Source organism: Periplaneta americana, chromosome 7, assembly GCF_040183065.1.
Source record: "Periplaneta americana isolate PAMFEO1 chromosome 7, P.americana_PAMFEO1_priV1, whole genome shotgun sequence".
In the NCBI taxonomy this organism is placed as follows: Eukaryota; Metazoa; Arthropoda; class Insecta; order Blattodea; family Blattidae; genus Periplaneta; species Periplaneta americana.
In genome coordinates this window covers 146,979,497-146,994,779 of record NC_091123.1, presented here as the reverse complement: position 1 = coordinate 146,994,779, position 15,283 = coordinate 146,979,497, and the positions used below count along the sequence as shown (strand labels likewise).

Genomic DNA, 15,283 nt, shown 5'->3' with positions numbered 1-15,283 from the left:
TGAAAGTGCATTAGGATATTGTCTTCTTAAATCAGTGCTGCACCGAGATGTCGTGTTTTTTTTTTTTTTATAAAAATGGTCTATGAAGAAGGCCGTGATTCAAACATACAAATACTTGATTAAATGGCGAACTTACTCGTGTTAATTATGTCAGCATGTGCGGCTTACAGCTGTTTCGGTGTTACTCCACACCATCCTCAGAGCCTTCTCACACCATCCTCAGAGCCTTCATCTCAACATCCCTGCCTGTTGTGTGGGTGCTTACATAATTAACACTAGTAAGTTCGCCATTTAATCAAGTATTTATATTAAAGTGTTAAAATTAGTGTACGAAAGATTCAAAATGGATTATCAAACATACAAGTCCAAAGCTCTTAGTATGCAAATCTAGTCTTTCAGGTGAAGCTCCCTGTAAAGCAGATTTGAATAATTTCAAGGGAAAAATTGTTCCGGGGCCGGGTATCGATCCCGGGACCTCTGGGTGAACGTACCAGCGCTCTACCACTGAGCTACCCGGGAACTCCACCCGACACCGTCTCAAGTTTTCCCTTTATATCCACACAACTCGCGTGGGCTGACGAAGCGCCAGAGACCCACAACGAGTGCACACAACCTCTGTGTGACTTGGAATTGTGGTTTTCTGTTAACGTACACAGTAACGTATATATTATGCAAATCTAGTCTTTCAGGTGAAGCTCCCTGTAAAGCAGATTTGAATAATTTCAAGGGAAAAATTGTTCCGGGGCCGGGTATCGATCCCCACAATTCCAAGTCACACAGAGATTGTGTGCACTCGTTGTGGGTCTCTGGCGTTTCGTCAGCCCACGCGAGTTGTGTGGATATAAAGGGAAAAGTTGAGACGGTGTCGGGTGGAGTTCCCGGGTAGCTCAGTGGTAGAGCGCTGGTACGTTCAACCAGAGGTCCCGGGATCGATACCCGGCCCCGGAACAATTTTTCCCTTGAAATTATTCTTAGTATGCAGTTTACTAGTCAGTTGCTAGTCACTAGTGCATAGTAGGCCTATAGATTTGAGCTTTGAGATACGGCCTAATTATTTTAATTAAATATTAATAATTATTTCTTAATTTAGTATGCATTATAATTAATAGCTTAACTGCTCACATCCTAAGCACAAGAGCGATGACCAGCAACTAATAAAGTCTGCATATTTTTTAATGAACACTATCGCGACCGCGTTCGTATCACTATTGTTAGTGCATTTCGAACTGGCAGATCAAGATCAAGCAATAGACTACATTTGTCACGTGTGCTTACCCTCAATTCTGGACCATTCTCCTCAACTAAAGTCAGCTGGGACAGCCAGGATTACCAGTGCTTCAGTTCAGTTCAGTGACTCGTGTGTCGTTTGTACGTGACCTTGATCCGCCAGTTCGAAATGCGCTGAGTATAACATACTTTCTCCTGCCGCTTCATCTCCCGCTCTTCATCCCGTGGGTAACATACAATGAGATAGGCCTATTCTTGTTGCCATGATTTTTACTCCAATGTTTTATCGAAAGCTTTGTTGTAGTGGTTTTCCACATTAGATTGTCCCCTGCATAGTGAAGAAGTGGCACTGTAAGTGGGCCCTCCACAGCCGAATTGGCCAAGACTAGCCCGTCAATGTGTTGACGAGGTAGTTGCGTGAGTTCGCAATCTGGAGCCTAAGGCTCATTGCGACACCAGGCTGGAGGAACATCGCAGTTGAGGTATCCCGTCGTCAGTCGCCGAGATGACGCCCGTCCTGCTGCTGGCCGTGGTCCTCCTGCTGCTGCTGCACCTGTACCGTGCTGCCACGACGCGCCCACCCAATTTCCCGCCAGGTGAGTAACAAGTGAAATTGAGTGCGAAACACGCAACAGTGACGTCCTCAGTACACACAAGGGAAGTTGAAAGCTCGGTATTAAAATGCAGTGTGTTTCGCTCGCTAGAGGCCCAAACTTTTGCTAATGAAATGGGTATTTATTTACAGTTCAAGAAAATTTATACACGCATGCCTTGGATTAGGGAAAATACGACTTTTTTTTTAAATGATGCTAAAATAGCTGCCCTGTTATCTCACAAGGGATGTACTTGACCTCGAACGCTCAGAACCGCACAAAAACATGCTTATAATCAGTCTTAGGATCCGAGACAAGTTAAAAATGAAGTGAAGTTATAGTGCAACGGAGTATAGATGGAGTGAGGTGGCGCGTTGACTTTTGTTTACCTGTGCTTTAGTGTATAATCCGGTTCGTGATCAGAGGTACAGTACGCTTCCGTCTCTCCGTACGAAACGAACTCAGGGCATCACAGTGCATTTTCAATTCATAGTGAACAGTTTTTTCTAACTAGTTGCAAGTATTTATTTTGGTTATTCATTGTAACGCTAACGCCTTCAACGTCGCCGAGGGACATGGAAACTTGTGAGGTATGTATCCTACTTCATTTTACCCCGTCACTAGATTTTACTATTAACAGTAGAATATAATATTGACCGGCGTGGCTCAGTCGGTTAAGGCGCTTATCTGCCGGTCTGAAGTTGCGCTCGGGCGCGGGTTCGATCCCCGCTTGGGCTGATTACCTGCTTGGGTTTTTTCCGAGGTTTTCCCAACCGTAAGGTGAATGCCAAGTAATCTATGGCGAATCCTCGGCCTCATCTCGCCAAATATTATCTCGCTATCACCAATTTCATCGACGCTAAATAACCTAGTAGTTGATACAGCGTCGTTAAATAACCAACTAAAAAAAATTGACATCATCGTTTACATTCACTGTAAACAAGGTTCTATCTAGTGTTTAGTAAATTTTACAGGAGAGTATTTTAAAAGTTTGGTTGTTAATATAATCAATGCAGATAAGAACCTTTTCAAACTAACTTTATCACGCAAAATAATTGAGATATCAACATATAATTTATATGGTAGATAGCTGTGAAGTAGCAGAATTCAATGCAACAGAAATCTCAATTTTGATAAAAATGTCAGATAGAACCTTGTCATTCTGAACCCGCGGTATGTCTGTCTACTATGTTCAAGGAACTCTATAGTCAAGTTGTGCGTACATTGGTTGCTAAAGTGTCCCGGATCCTAAGCCTGCTGATAGACTAATATAAATTGCTCCTGACAAAAACAATGGTGTGAGTCATCCCCATGTAAAACTGCGCTTCTTACCACAAGACACACTTGAATGATGCAAAGAAGCATAATATCAATACAATAGGCCCAAAAACATCCTATATTTCAATGTCGTACCTATATTGCTACATTTTCCATCAACAACAGACAAAAAAAATGTTGCCAACTTCTTGATGTGTACTTATTTATTTAATTTAATTTAATTTATTTAAATTCAAATATACAGAATAAAGAAATATAATTACAAAACAAACAAAGAGAAATACAAATAAAATAATACAAGCAATATAAAAAGAAGATACAGTAGTATTAACAAAATTTGAGACCGAATGAGCAGCGCTCGTGCTCGGTCGCAGTTCAGATATAATATTAAAATAAAAAATTATAATAATAATATAAATAAATAAGTAAAATAAAATAGGAACTAAAATATAATTACAGCGGCAATGGAATTATGTAATATAATATTAACACTAGAGAAGAATAATATCGCACGTGAAAAGTAGGACTAATATATATTTCAAAATTATAGAATACAAATATAATATAGGTTGATTAATTCATACACATAGGCTACAAATTTATTTAATCAAATTGAAGATATTAACACGTTTCTAATTTTCTTGTTATATGTTAGTGGGTTACATGTTAGAAGTTCTGGGTGTAATTTAGTTAAAGCATTGTACAACCGAGGGCCAAAATTTATGCTATGCTTTAGACCAGCAGATGTGAGACATTTAGGTTCTACTAATGTTGAATTAATATTTCGTCTTGTGTCATAATTGTGTGTCTGTAATACAAACTTATTACGATTTTTATGATAAAATTTTAACAGCGTACACTTATAAATTTGTTCAATATTAAATACATTAAATTCAGAATAAAATAATTTAGTTGGATAATCGAAACGTTTCTTAAGCAAATTTTAATTATTCGTTTTTGTAGTAAATTTAACGGACTAAGATTAATTTTTGTACTTCCACCACAAACAATTATACCATATTGAATGATAGACTGAATAATGGCCAAATAAACATTTAGCCAATTTTATTGTAAGCTCTGTATGAGAAGAATCGTTCATTTTCTAAGAATAGAACGTGAAGTTACATGATCGCCATTTCATCATCAGACTTCACTTAGTGATATACAATCAATTTTCTGCACCAAAGTAGAAGCCTACTGTGTGTTGCAATATGCTTGGCAAAAGACAGGTTATGGCATTGACATTGTAATATCATCGTTTGAAAATGTAAGTGTGGCTTTTGATGTTGGGCTGCTTGAATGCTTGAATGTGAAAAAGAGGCTTCTAAGATGTGCAGATTTTTCATTTCCACTTTGCCTTGATCACTTCATTGAAATCCCACACCTGCACTTTGAAGACTGAATGCTGTGCAACACTATCAGGTCAGTAGAAAAAAGTTTGTTGTTCAGGCACCGTAATTATTTTAATCAGAGGTTTTGTAATGCTGTTGATGGAAAATGTAGCTACATAGTCACGACATTGAAATATTATGTGTGTTTTTGGTCCTATTATTATACTGTAGCAAAGTTCATCTAGACCTTGAATAGGTAATCATTCAAATGTCTCGTTGTGCTAAGACGCGCAGTTTTCCATGGGAATGGCTCATGCCACAGGTTTTTGTGCGGTTCTGACCGTTCGAGGTCAAGCACATCTCTTGTCAGTGCTTTGGTGAGACTACTCAACTCCCAATTTTCGCAATATTTTTCTCAAAATGTTCTCGACATTTTGGCAGATTCTTCATATGTAGGATATCGATGGTGTTGCACAGCATTCTCGTATATCAAAATATTCATTTTTACAGGAGAGCGAAAAAACATTGCAATGTCTTGATAACGAACACATATCTGAAATAAGGGGGTATTTAAATATCTTCTTGTGAAGTCTGTATCTATGCCTGTACATAAGTTGTGTTTGCAGAAGATTCTGAAAGACTTTTCTTTATAGGAGTAAAGTGAAATCTCATTTTGTTCTTCCTTTTTTTTTTTTTTGCATACGAGGTTCCTGTCCAACACCATCGATATGATAAATTAGTGTTTAGAAACGTCTGATTATAGATTTTAATCGCACCTTTGCACCCTGTATCGTTTCTTCAGACTGTTTCCGATCTCCTGAATGCTGATTTATGAGGCTTCTTGTTGTCTATTAACTTTCTTACTAGTTTCCATATCTCAGGTGGGCGGGCAAAAGGGCTTAACTCATTACTTTTTGTGATATAAGATTTTCTTCATTAAACACGTTTCCTAATATTGCCGGATGTGACGTCACAAGTCATGATCCAAAGGTACATAGTGCATAGCAATCAAGTCCGTAGTAGCTATTAAACGAAAATAAATGCTTGATTGATGACTTGTATATTAAAATCGTGTCTTTACAGTTGAAGTGAACTAGGTAGTTGATTAAATAGCCGGATGTGACGTCATAAGTTATGATCCAAAGCTACATAGTGCATACCAATCAAGTCCGTAGTAGGTAGTAAACGAAAATAAATGCTTGATTGATGACTTGTAATTATATTAAAATCGTGTCTTTACAGTTGAAGTGAACTAGATAGTTGACTAAATAGCCGGATGTGACGTCACAAGTCATGATCCAAAGCTACATAGTGCATAGCAATCAAGTCCGTAGTAGCTAGTAAACGAAAATAAATGCTTGATTGATGACTTGTAATTATATTAAAATCGTGTCTTTACAGTTGAAGTGAACTAGGTAGTTGATTAAATAGCCGGATGTGACGTCACAAGTTATGATCCAAAGCTACATAGTGCATAGCAATCAAGTCCGTAGTAGATAGTAAACGAAAATAAATGCTTGATTGATGTCTTGTAATTATATTAAAATCGTGTCTTTACAGTTGAAGTGAACTAGGTAGTTGACTAAATAGCCGCATATGACGTCACAAGTTATGATCCAAATCTACAAAGTGCATAGCAATCAAGTCCGTAGTAGCTAGTAAACGAAAATAAATGCTTGATTGATAACTTTTATATTAAACAAATATGGATGCCTCATCAGCAATTGGAGCTATGAAATCTGAAGATGCTTTGGAAGTAAAATGTAGAACAATACGTTAACCTTCAACATTGACATTGGTTCTCCGGTATCTTCTTTTCATATTTGTTAAATATCGTAATATTTTAGGCCCTTATCTTTTTCACATAACTGATAATGAAACTGCATTAGAACACTGCCTTCTTAATTCAGTGCTGCACCGTTATGTCATAGTTATAATAAGAAAAATAGTCTATGAAGGCCGTGACGTCAACAATAAAGAAAATCGTGAAATAGCCCAAACATGTAACTTTTCGGATTTACAGCAATTGTTTAAATCTTTGAAAATTCCTCTGTAAATTTTGCATAGAGTGACTTAAGCCTTTTTACACCTACCAGAGATAACGTTTGAAGATGCACTTCTTAGGTCTACACGAAATAATTTAGTCCAAAATGTTCTTTCTCATGCTTTAAATGAACCCTTTTCCAGTATTAAAAAGAAAAAAAGAACACGCGCTGTTAGACTGTGTATACCCTAACTGTATCACGTAAAGCCTTGGTTTTTCTGAACTGACGCATGCGAGGTGCGTGGCAGTTCTCGCATCTCACATGCGTCGTCAGTTCATAAAAACCAAGACTTAATAATATAGCAATCACTTCCGCTGCCGCAATGAATGCAGAATAATATTTACCTTGGCCAGTAATAACTAATTATTTTAAAATAATATACATAATCAGCACCATGTGAAGCAAATTGTGTTCTGACATTTAGATTATATCAGTAAAGTTCTCGGCCTGTCAGGTAATTAACGGTTACGGCGTCTGGCAGGTGGCCCGGGTTCGATTTCCGGTCGGGGCAAGTTACCTGGTTGAGGTTTTTTCCGGGGTTTTCCCTCAACCCAATATGAGCAAATGCTGGGTAACTTTCGGTGCTGGACCCCGGACTCATTTCACCGGCATTAGGCTATCACTTTCATCTCATTCAGACGCTAAATAACCTAAGCGTCGTAAAATAATGTACTAAAATAAAAAAAATCCTGTCAAACATTATGGAACGAAGTATAGGTAAATACCCATGAGATCGTGCGTAAAACAATCCTCAACTTCACTTGCTTGAAGGAGAGCGAAAGACCGAAGAACAATTTCGAAAGTGCATTGATTTCCGAGTAACGGTACGTTCCTTATAGACGGTGCTGAGACCCAGGAAACTGATCTTCCGATACCTTCTTTGACTTAAATGGAATCGGTAACTCTTTACGTGAGCATTACGTGAAATCTCGAGAACAGTCAAATGCAAGATTCTTTCGAAGTCTTTATAAATGGTAAGTGATGAAAGATTCAAACGTAATTGTTCTATTTCCGTAACTAAATAGGCTAAAGTAACAGTCACCGAAGAACCTTCTAAATCCAGTTCAGCTATTACAAGTTCAGAGTTAGTTGAAGTAGGCGTAATATTCATCGCTCAATAGAACTGAGCAGGTCGTCACTTTTACTGCAGCACTAGCCCCTGCTTGCCTGTCAACACTTCAGGTAAGGACGGAAGCAATTAGGTTGAGTACTCGATTGACCTTGGAAGGAATCCGTGCGTGCACTACTTACTATCAACCGCAACCTATCCCAGCAGTAACGAACGACGAAGCTCGAAAGGTTATTAAAAAGATGTAAAACCAACAAAGACAATTGAAATTGATTTCATACCAAATTTTATAATTAAATAATGCTCCAAAAATTGTGTTCGTTTATTAACTCATATATTTAACAGAATTCTTCAAGATGCAGGCTAAGTTTTCCAATGAACGTGGCTATTTCAGTATGAAAAGGAAGATGCCCGGTGATAATGTTGGTACAATACAAAAGGGAACAAACAAAGTTCACACAACAAATAAATACAAAACACAACACAAAGAACACAATAGAATAAAAATACAAAACAAAACACAAACTAACACCCCAATACAAAACAAATCAAATAGCACAATTGCAGAGTTAGAAAACAGTAACACAAATACAAAATCACAACATGAACACAACTCACAAACACAAATACAAAAGAACAACATGAACACAACTCACAAACACAAATACAAAAGAACAACATGAACACAACTCACAACACAAATACAAAACACAACATGAGCATAACTAAACACAAATACAAAAGAACAACATGAACACAACTCACAAACACAAATACAAAAGAACAACATGAACACAACTCACAACACAAATACAAAACACAACATGAGCATAACTCAACACAAATACAAAAGAACAACATGAACACAACTCACAACACAAATACAAAAACACAACATGAACACAACTCACAGCACAAATACAAAAACACAACATGAACACAACTCACAGCACAAATACAAAAGAACAACATGAACACAACTCACAACACAAATACAAAAACACAACATGAACACAACTCAACACAAATACAAAAGAACAACATGAACACAACTCACAACACAAATATAAAAACACAACATGAACACAACTCACAACACAAATACAAAAGAACAATATGAACACAACTCACAACACAAATACAAAAACATAACATGAACACAACTCAGAACACAAATACAAAAGCACAACATGAACACAACTCAGAACACAAATACAAAATCACAATATGAACACAACTTACAACACAAATACAAAAACACAACATGAACACAACTCAGAACACAAATACAAACGCACAACATGCACACAACTCAGAACACAAATACAAAATCACAACATGAACACAACTCACAACACAAATACAAAAGCAGAACAGGAACCCAATTCACAACACAAATACAAAAGCACTTTACCGTAATAATTAGCCCACATATTCATTAACTTACACAACATTTAATAAGCAATAATATATAATTTATTATTTTAAGTATCCTTATTATAACAACCCATCTAAGTTAATTTTTAATCTTTAATTGTTAGAGGAGAGCCCTAAAACCCCATGCAGGTAGCTGCTTAAAATCTATTCAAAAACTTTTCTATATGTGTCCTACATTTTAATTTCGTGATTATTATCTATTCTCGAGTAATATATAGGTTTCCTAATTCGACCCACTATGTAGGCCTGCCTACACGTTCTGTGCCCTGTATACGTCTTAAATAGACTCGATGTTTTCCGCCTAGTTGCGAGAGTGCCCCAACGGGATGATATAAATTGCTTCCAAGGGAGTTGTTTACCTTTTTATATGTACGTAAATTTCCTCTTGTTCAGTAGAGATGTAAGTAAATTGCCTCCTGTTTACTAGAGATATTGTAAGTAAATTACCTCCCATTTGTCTAGGACGTTGAATCTTCAAATTCGCCACTAGTTGCATGTCGCAAGGTACCACTTGTTCATCCGCCGAAATGACGTCATCCCATAGAAAACTTGAGTTTTTTCAACGCCAGCCATCCAGATGTTTAGGTCTATCATTTCACAGAAGTTCTTAAACAAATACAGAGCGACACCTAAGTATGTGTCGCTTAGAAACCTGGGCAAAAGGATAAATCTGTTTTGCGTAATAATTATTTTCACAAAATAAAATACTTGCAATTCGGCAGGAACAGATTACTCCACTTAAGTTTATAAGGACTGTTTGTTTTAAATTTCTGCATGTTTAAAGTAGTTACTAAGTAATGTTTTAAAGACATTTTAAGTTTTATGATGAAGTTTTTATAGCTGAAGCTGATCAATATTTTAACCATATTGAACCACATTTTTTAGCCATACCAGTAATTTGTGTGAATTATGCTCGTAAGCCTAATTTACTGACACTCCTAAGTCTGGTAATTAGAAGGAAGATGTTGAATATAGTGGCGTATTTACAACCGGGAAGCAAGTTCAATCCCTCAGGTAAACAGGAGGAAATTTACGTAATTTTTTGGGTCTACGGAGGCAATTTACCATCTCCGGCCACCCTATTTTGCCACACACACAGGTCCGCCCAGCCTGCCAGTGTGGGGCGCCTACTGGCTGCTGCTGCTGGGCAACTACAGCTACACGCACAAGGGCTTCGCGTGGCTGGCACGCCGGTACCGCACGCGAGTGGTCGGTCTGTACCTGGGACCTTACCCCGCGGTGGTGGCGTGCGACGGCCCCAGCATCCGGGAGACGCTCTCGCGCCCCGAACTGCAGGGACGCCTGGACACCTTCGTGACTCGGGAACGCCAACTGCGGCGCCTGCTCGGCGTGTTCTTCGTGGACGGTCCGTTCTGGCGCGCCCAGCGCCGCTTCATGCTGCGCCACATGCGGGACCAGGGCTTCGGGCGCCGCAGCGCGCGACAGGAGGCGCTAGTCGCGCAGGAGGTGGGCGACATACTGGAGGTGTTGCGGGGCGCTCGCCCCGACCGCGACGTGTTCCGCGACGGCCGTGCGTACGTACCCGACGTGTTCTGTCACGTGTTCCTGAACGCGCTGTGGGCCATGATGTTCGGGGACGTGTTCTCGCGCGGTGACCACGCGCCGTCGCGCCGCCTGGTCGCCATGGGCTTCCGCTTCCACAGGAACACGGACCCTACGGGCGCGGCGCTCAGCTTGACGCCCTGGCTGCGGTACTTGGCGCCGATGGCGTCGGGCCACGCGGGCATGTGGGACGCCAACGAGTACATGCTCCGCGAGCTGCGAGCCGCCATAGACGAGCACCTGGCGTCCTTCTCGTCCGACCATCTGCGCGACTTCTGCGACGCCTTCCTGGGCCGGATGGAACACGGCGACGCCGACGCCTCGTTCTCGGTGGAGCAGCTGCTGATCGTGGCGCTGGACCTGCTGCTGCCCACGCTCACCACCGTCACGGCCACGCTGAGCTTCGCGGTGCAGTGCCTGCTGCGGCACCCCGGCGTGCAGGCCGCCGTGCAGGCCGAGCTGGACGCCGTGGTGGGGCGCGCCCGCCTGCCCACGCTGGACGACCGCGCCCGCCTGCCCTACACCGAGGCCACGCTGCGCGAGGTGATGCGGCGCCGCCCCATCCTGCCCCTCGGCGTCGCCCACCGCGCCACCGAGGACACGCAGCTCGCCGGCTACGCCATCCCCAAAGACACCATGGTGGTGACGTCGCTCTACAGCTACCACAGCGACCCCGACGTGTTCCCCGAGCCGCGCGCCTTTCGCCCGGAGCGCTTCCTGGACGCGGACGGCAAGCTGCTCAAGAAGGACCTCACGCTGCCCTTCGGAGCAGGTACACTCATCCACTTCACTCTAGTTATATTCTACGGCCCTTTGAAGAATGCGAAATGAATATATTGTCAACTTTTAGCCACTCCACATCTACTTGAAACCACTCCCCTATTCTTCAGCTTTCGAACTGATAACGTCCAGATTGGGTCTCCGTTATAACTAGGGAAAGGAATAATTTCAAGGGAAAAGTTGTTCCGGGGCCGGGTATCGATCCCGGGACCTCTTGTTGAACGTACCAGCGCTCTGCCAACTGAGCTACCCGGGAACTCCACCCGACACCGTCTCAACTTTTCCCTTTATATCCACACAACTCGCGTGGGCTGACGAAACACCAGAGACCCACATCGAGTGCACACAAACTCTGTGTGACTTGGAATTGTGGTTCTCTGTTAACGTACACAGTGACGTATATATTATGCAAATCTAATTTTTCAGGTAAAGCTTCCTGTAAAGCAGATTTGAATAATTTCAAGGGAAAAATTTTTCCGGGGCCGAGTATCCATCCCGTTACGTACGTTAACAGAAAACCACAATTTCAAGTCACACAGAGATTGTGTGCACTCGATGTGGGTCTCTGGCGTTTCGTCATTCCACGCGAGTTGTGTGGATATAAAGGAAAAAGTTGAGACGGTGTCGGGTGGAGTTTCCGGGTAGCTGAGTTGGCAGAGCGCTGGTACGTTCAACCAGAGGTTCCGGGATCGATACCCGGCCCCGGAACAATTTTTCCCTTGAAATTATTCAAATCTGCTTTACAGGAAGCTTTACCTGAAAAATAAGATTTGCATAGGGAAAGGAAGTCCATGCATTTGCATATTTGTTCTCTATCGTTGCGTGAATATGCTGAAAGATTATCTACATGAATCACAAATTTCTGAATACAATGATATTACTTTTATTGTGCATAAAAGTGCATATTTTACCTTTATTTATAAAAGCATCATATGTTAACATTTATGCAGGGAAAATGCATGTTATGTACAGTAGAACATCGATTATCCGAATACCTATCAACCAAAACATCGTTTAACCGAAAGCGTTCCAGTCTGCAAATTTGAATTTGCGCGCGAGCCATGTAGAAGTTTCGCTAGCGCTGTTTGCGAGATTTAGCGTCAAAAAAACGAGTCTCAGCTCTGAAACAAAAAAAAAATAGGTTTGCACTTCTTTTCCTAAACTGTAGGCCTACTTTAATGGCCGTTTTGAACTTGTCAGACTAGGCTAGTCAGTTTTCTGTGTTATTTGTAAGACGAGTGATACAAAATATATACTGTATGTACAGTTTTGTGTTTAATATCAGCGTTTCTTTGTTTCATAGTGCTCCTACGACACCGGCACAATTTGTTTTCCTAAATAATCGGTTATCCGAAAAATCAATTATCCGAACACTCCCGTCCCCAATTGTTTCGGATAAGAAGAATACAAGGGAAAAAGGGGGGATGTCCACTTTCAGGTAAAATTCAGATTTCCATTCGCTTATATACTTCATATGAAGTGAATTCATTCTACACTTAGAAAAGGGGAAGAAAGTTCTTAGTCACAGAATAACTGCTGGTTAAATTCTCAGTATTATATTCGGAATGATAGAGTTTCACATTTTAAAATTGATTTCCTGAAAACTGTTTAAAAGTAGACATCCCCCCTTTTTCCCTTGGACTCATTCGATGCTCTACTTTATGTTTATTTGTCTTTCCCTCATTTTTAAAAGTGTGTAACCTCGTATACACGACTAATTTATGTTTATGAATTTTGAACGTAACGATGGCGCCCTCATAGGGAGCCTCTCAAGTTAGCAATTGGTATTCCTTTATTGCAGTCTTTAGCAGATTTCGATAGAAAAATATTCATTTTAACATCAGTTCCAGGAAATGTAGGAGATAAAGTGAACCAGAAAACAGCAAATATTCTTTCCAAAAATCCCTGGCTACTATCAACTTAAAGAAATTCAGGATATTCTCGAAGGAAAAGCACCCCAAAAACCAACAAAATTTTCTATAGAACAGCTCACAGCTTTCAGGCAAGCCCCTCTTACTTCTTGTGACGTAGAACGAAGTTTTTTGCGCTACAAAGCTATGCTGAGAGACAACAGGCGAAGAATGGCAACAGAAAACATACGTCACTGCTTAGTTGTGAACTGTAACAGCATAAATGGAGCATTCAGCAATGAGGCAAGGACTTCAAAATCCATAGACTAAACGTAAGTTACCTATAGGTCTACCTTATTATTCTGTTAAAATAATCTCAGACTGATAATGCATATTTTTAGCATATTTTACGGCATAAATGCATACATAAGTTATTCTTCACGTTTTTAGGGCATGAACTTCCTTTCTCTGGTTATGACACATGCCTTAATAATGGCGGACTCTATGTGTAACTAGTTAAGTCATGCACAAAGAATGGAATTAACACGTTTTCCAAACAAAACATTCTATTATCAACCTGAAGGGCATCAAGATTGAGGAAAACCTAAACAATTCTGGTTACATCAAAGAGCATATTGAGATACAGGAACAGGCTCAGTTGAGCCTAAGCCTAAACGGTTCATGATGATGATGATGATGATGATGATGATGATGATGATGATGATGATGATGATTCCGAAGATTTGCCATGGATTTACCTTGCATTCGCCTTTCAGTTGGGTAAAACCATGGGGAAAAAGTCCAAATAAGCAATCAGTGCACGCACAAAAATTGAATACTTGTTCCGTGTGTTGCAGGGAAGCGGCTGTGTGCAGGGGAAACCTTCTCTCGCCACACCATGTTCTTGGTGTTCGCGGGCTTGCTGCAGAACTTCAGCTTTGTTGTGCCACCAGGGGAGAAGTTCTCCGACACGAAGCCAATTCCAGGACTGGTCCTGTCTCCTCCGGAATTCTGGGTCAAGGTGGAAGCCCGTTAGTTGCTGTATTAGACATGGAAACCATTTCAACAAGAAATGTTGAACATTGGGTAGTACGGTTGTTCCAACAGTAAGAAGTTATCATATTGTGTGTACATTGCTTGCCACGTTCTTCTCATTATGCAGAGTGGTGTATTTGTTACAAATTTAAATTAAAACGAAGTATAGTTGAGAAGGTTTGAAGCACTGAAAAAATATTCTCACACTCTTTTTTAAAAACCAATGAAACTTATACATCTCCCGGTAAGGCTATATCTTGAGCGCTGGGTGACGTCAGTGAATGTTAGAACTAAAGCAAACGAGCCCTCATATTATACGGCAAACTACAAAGATTGGTCACATAGCCTACCTCATCTGACACAGCTGACGTGTTATGGCTGGACGGTAGAAATCAGTGTAATGCATGCGCAGTAGGTACCACACACTACCAGTATAGGCCCAACGGTCGCTATCGCTCAAAATATATCATAAGCTTACCCCGAAATGTGTAATAGTTGATTTTATGAAGAGTTTGGTCTGCCCAGTTTCACTAATCATGATTAACGTAACTTTATAAATGATTTTAATTTCAGCATTTTACTTGAATCTGCATGAAGAATCGTACAGTAGTGGCAAAAAAATCCGGACCGACACTTGTAGCTGATTTCAGAGCCTTGTTCACTCCAGAGCAAGACAGACTGGTAACTAAGACTTTCGTGGTTCGAATCCTGCCTGGGAAGGAAACTTTTTTTGTTCCTTATTCAAATTTATTCCCAATACTTTTCGATTGCTCGTAAAATTCATGTTCTGGGAATAATAAGTTAATTGCTTAGTAAAATATCGCTGCAATCGAAAAGTATTGGGAATAAATTTGAATAAGGAACAAAAAAAAAGTTTCCTTCCCAGGCAGGATTCGAACCAAGAAAGTCTTAGTTACTAGTAGGCCTATATCGTGCTCTGGAGTGAACAAGGCTCTGAAATCAGCTGCAAGGGTGGGTCCGGTTTTTTTTTTCCACTACTGTACATAAATTGTTAACTGCATTCCTTCATTCATTCAAACGGTAAACGGTTTGATATGCAAAAAAAAAGGCTCAA

The 15,283-nt window shown here is 40.4% G+C and overlaps 1 protein-coding gene across 1 annotated transcript; it reads left to right on the top strand.

The window, feature by feature from the left end:
• The first annotated feature begins 1,226 nt into the window (after window positions 1–1,226).
• LOC138703551 (probable cytochrome P450 304a1) lies at window positions 1,227–14,922 on the top strand. Its single transcript, XM_069831512.1, has 3 exons — window positions 1,227–1,823; window positions 10,080–11,315; window positions 14,031–14,922. Exons 1-3 carry the CDS (start codon window positions 1,733–1,735, stop codon window positions 14,207–14,209), a joined length of 1,506 nt encoding a protein of 501 aa, XP_069687613.1. The 5' UTR covers window positions 1,227–1,732; the 3' UTR covers window positions 14,210–14,922.
• The last annotated feature ends 361 nt before the right edge of the window (window positions 14,923–15,283 follow it).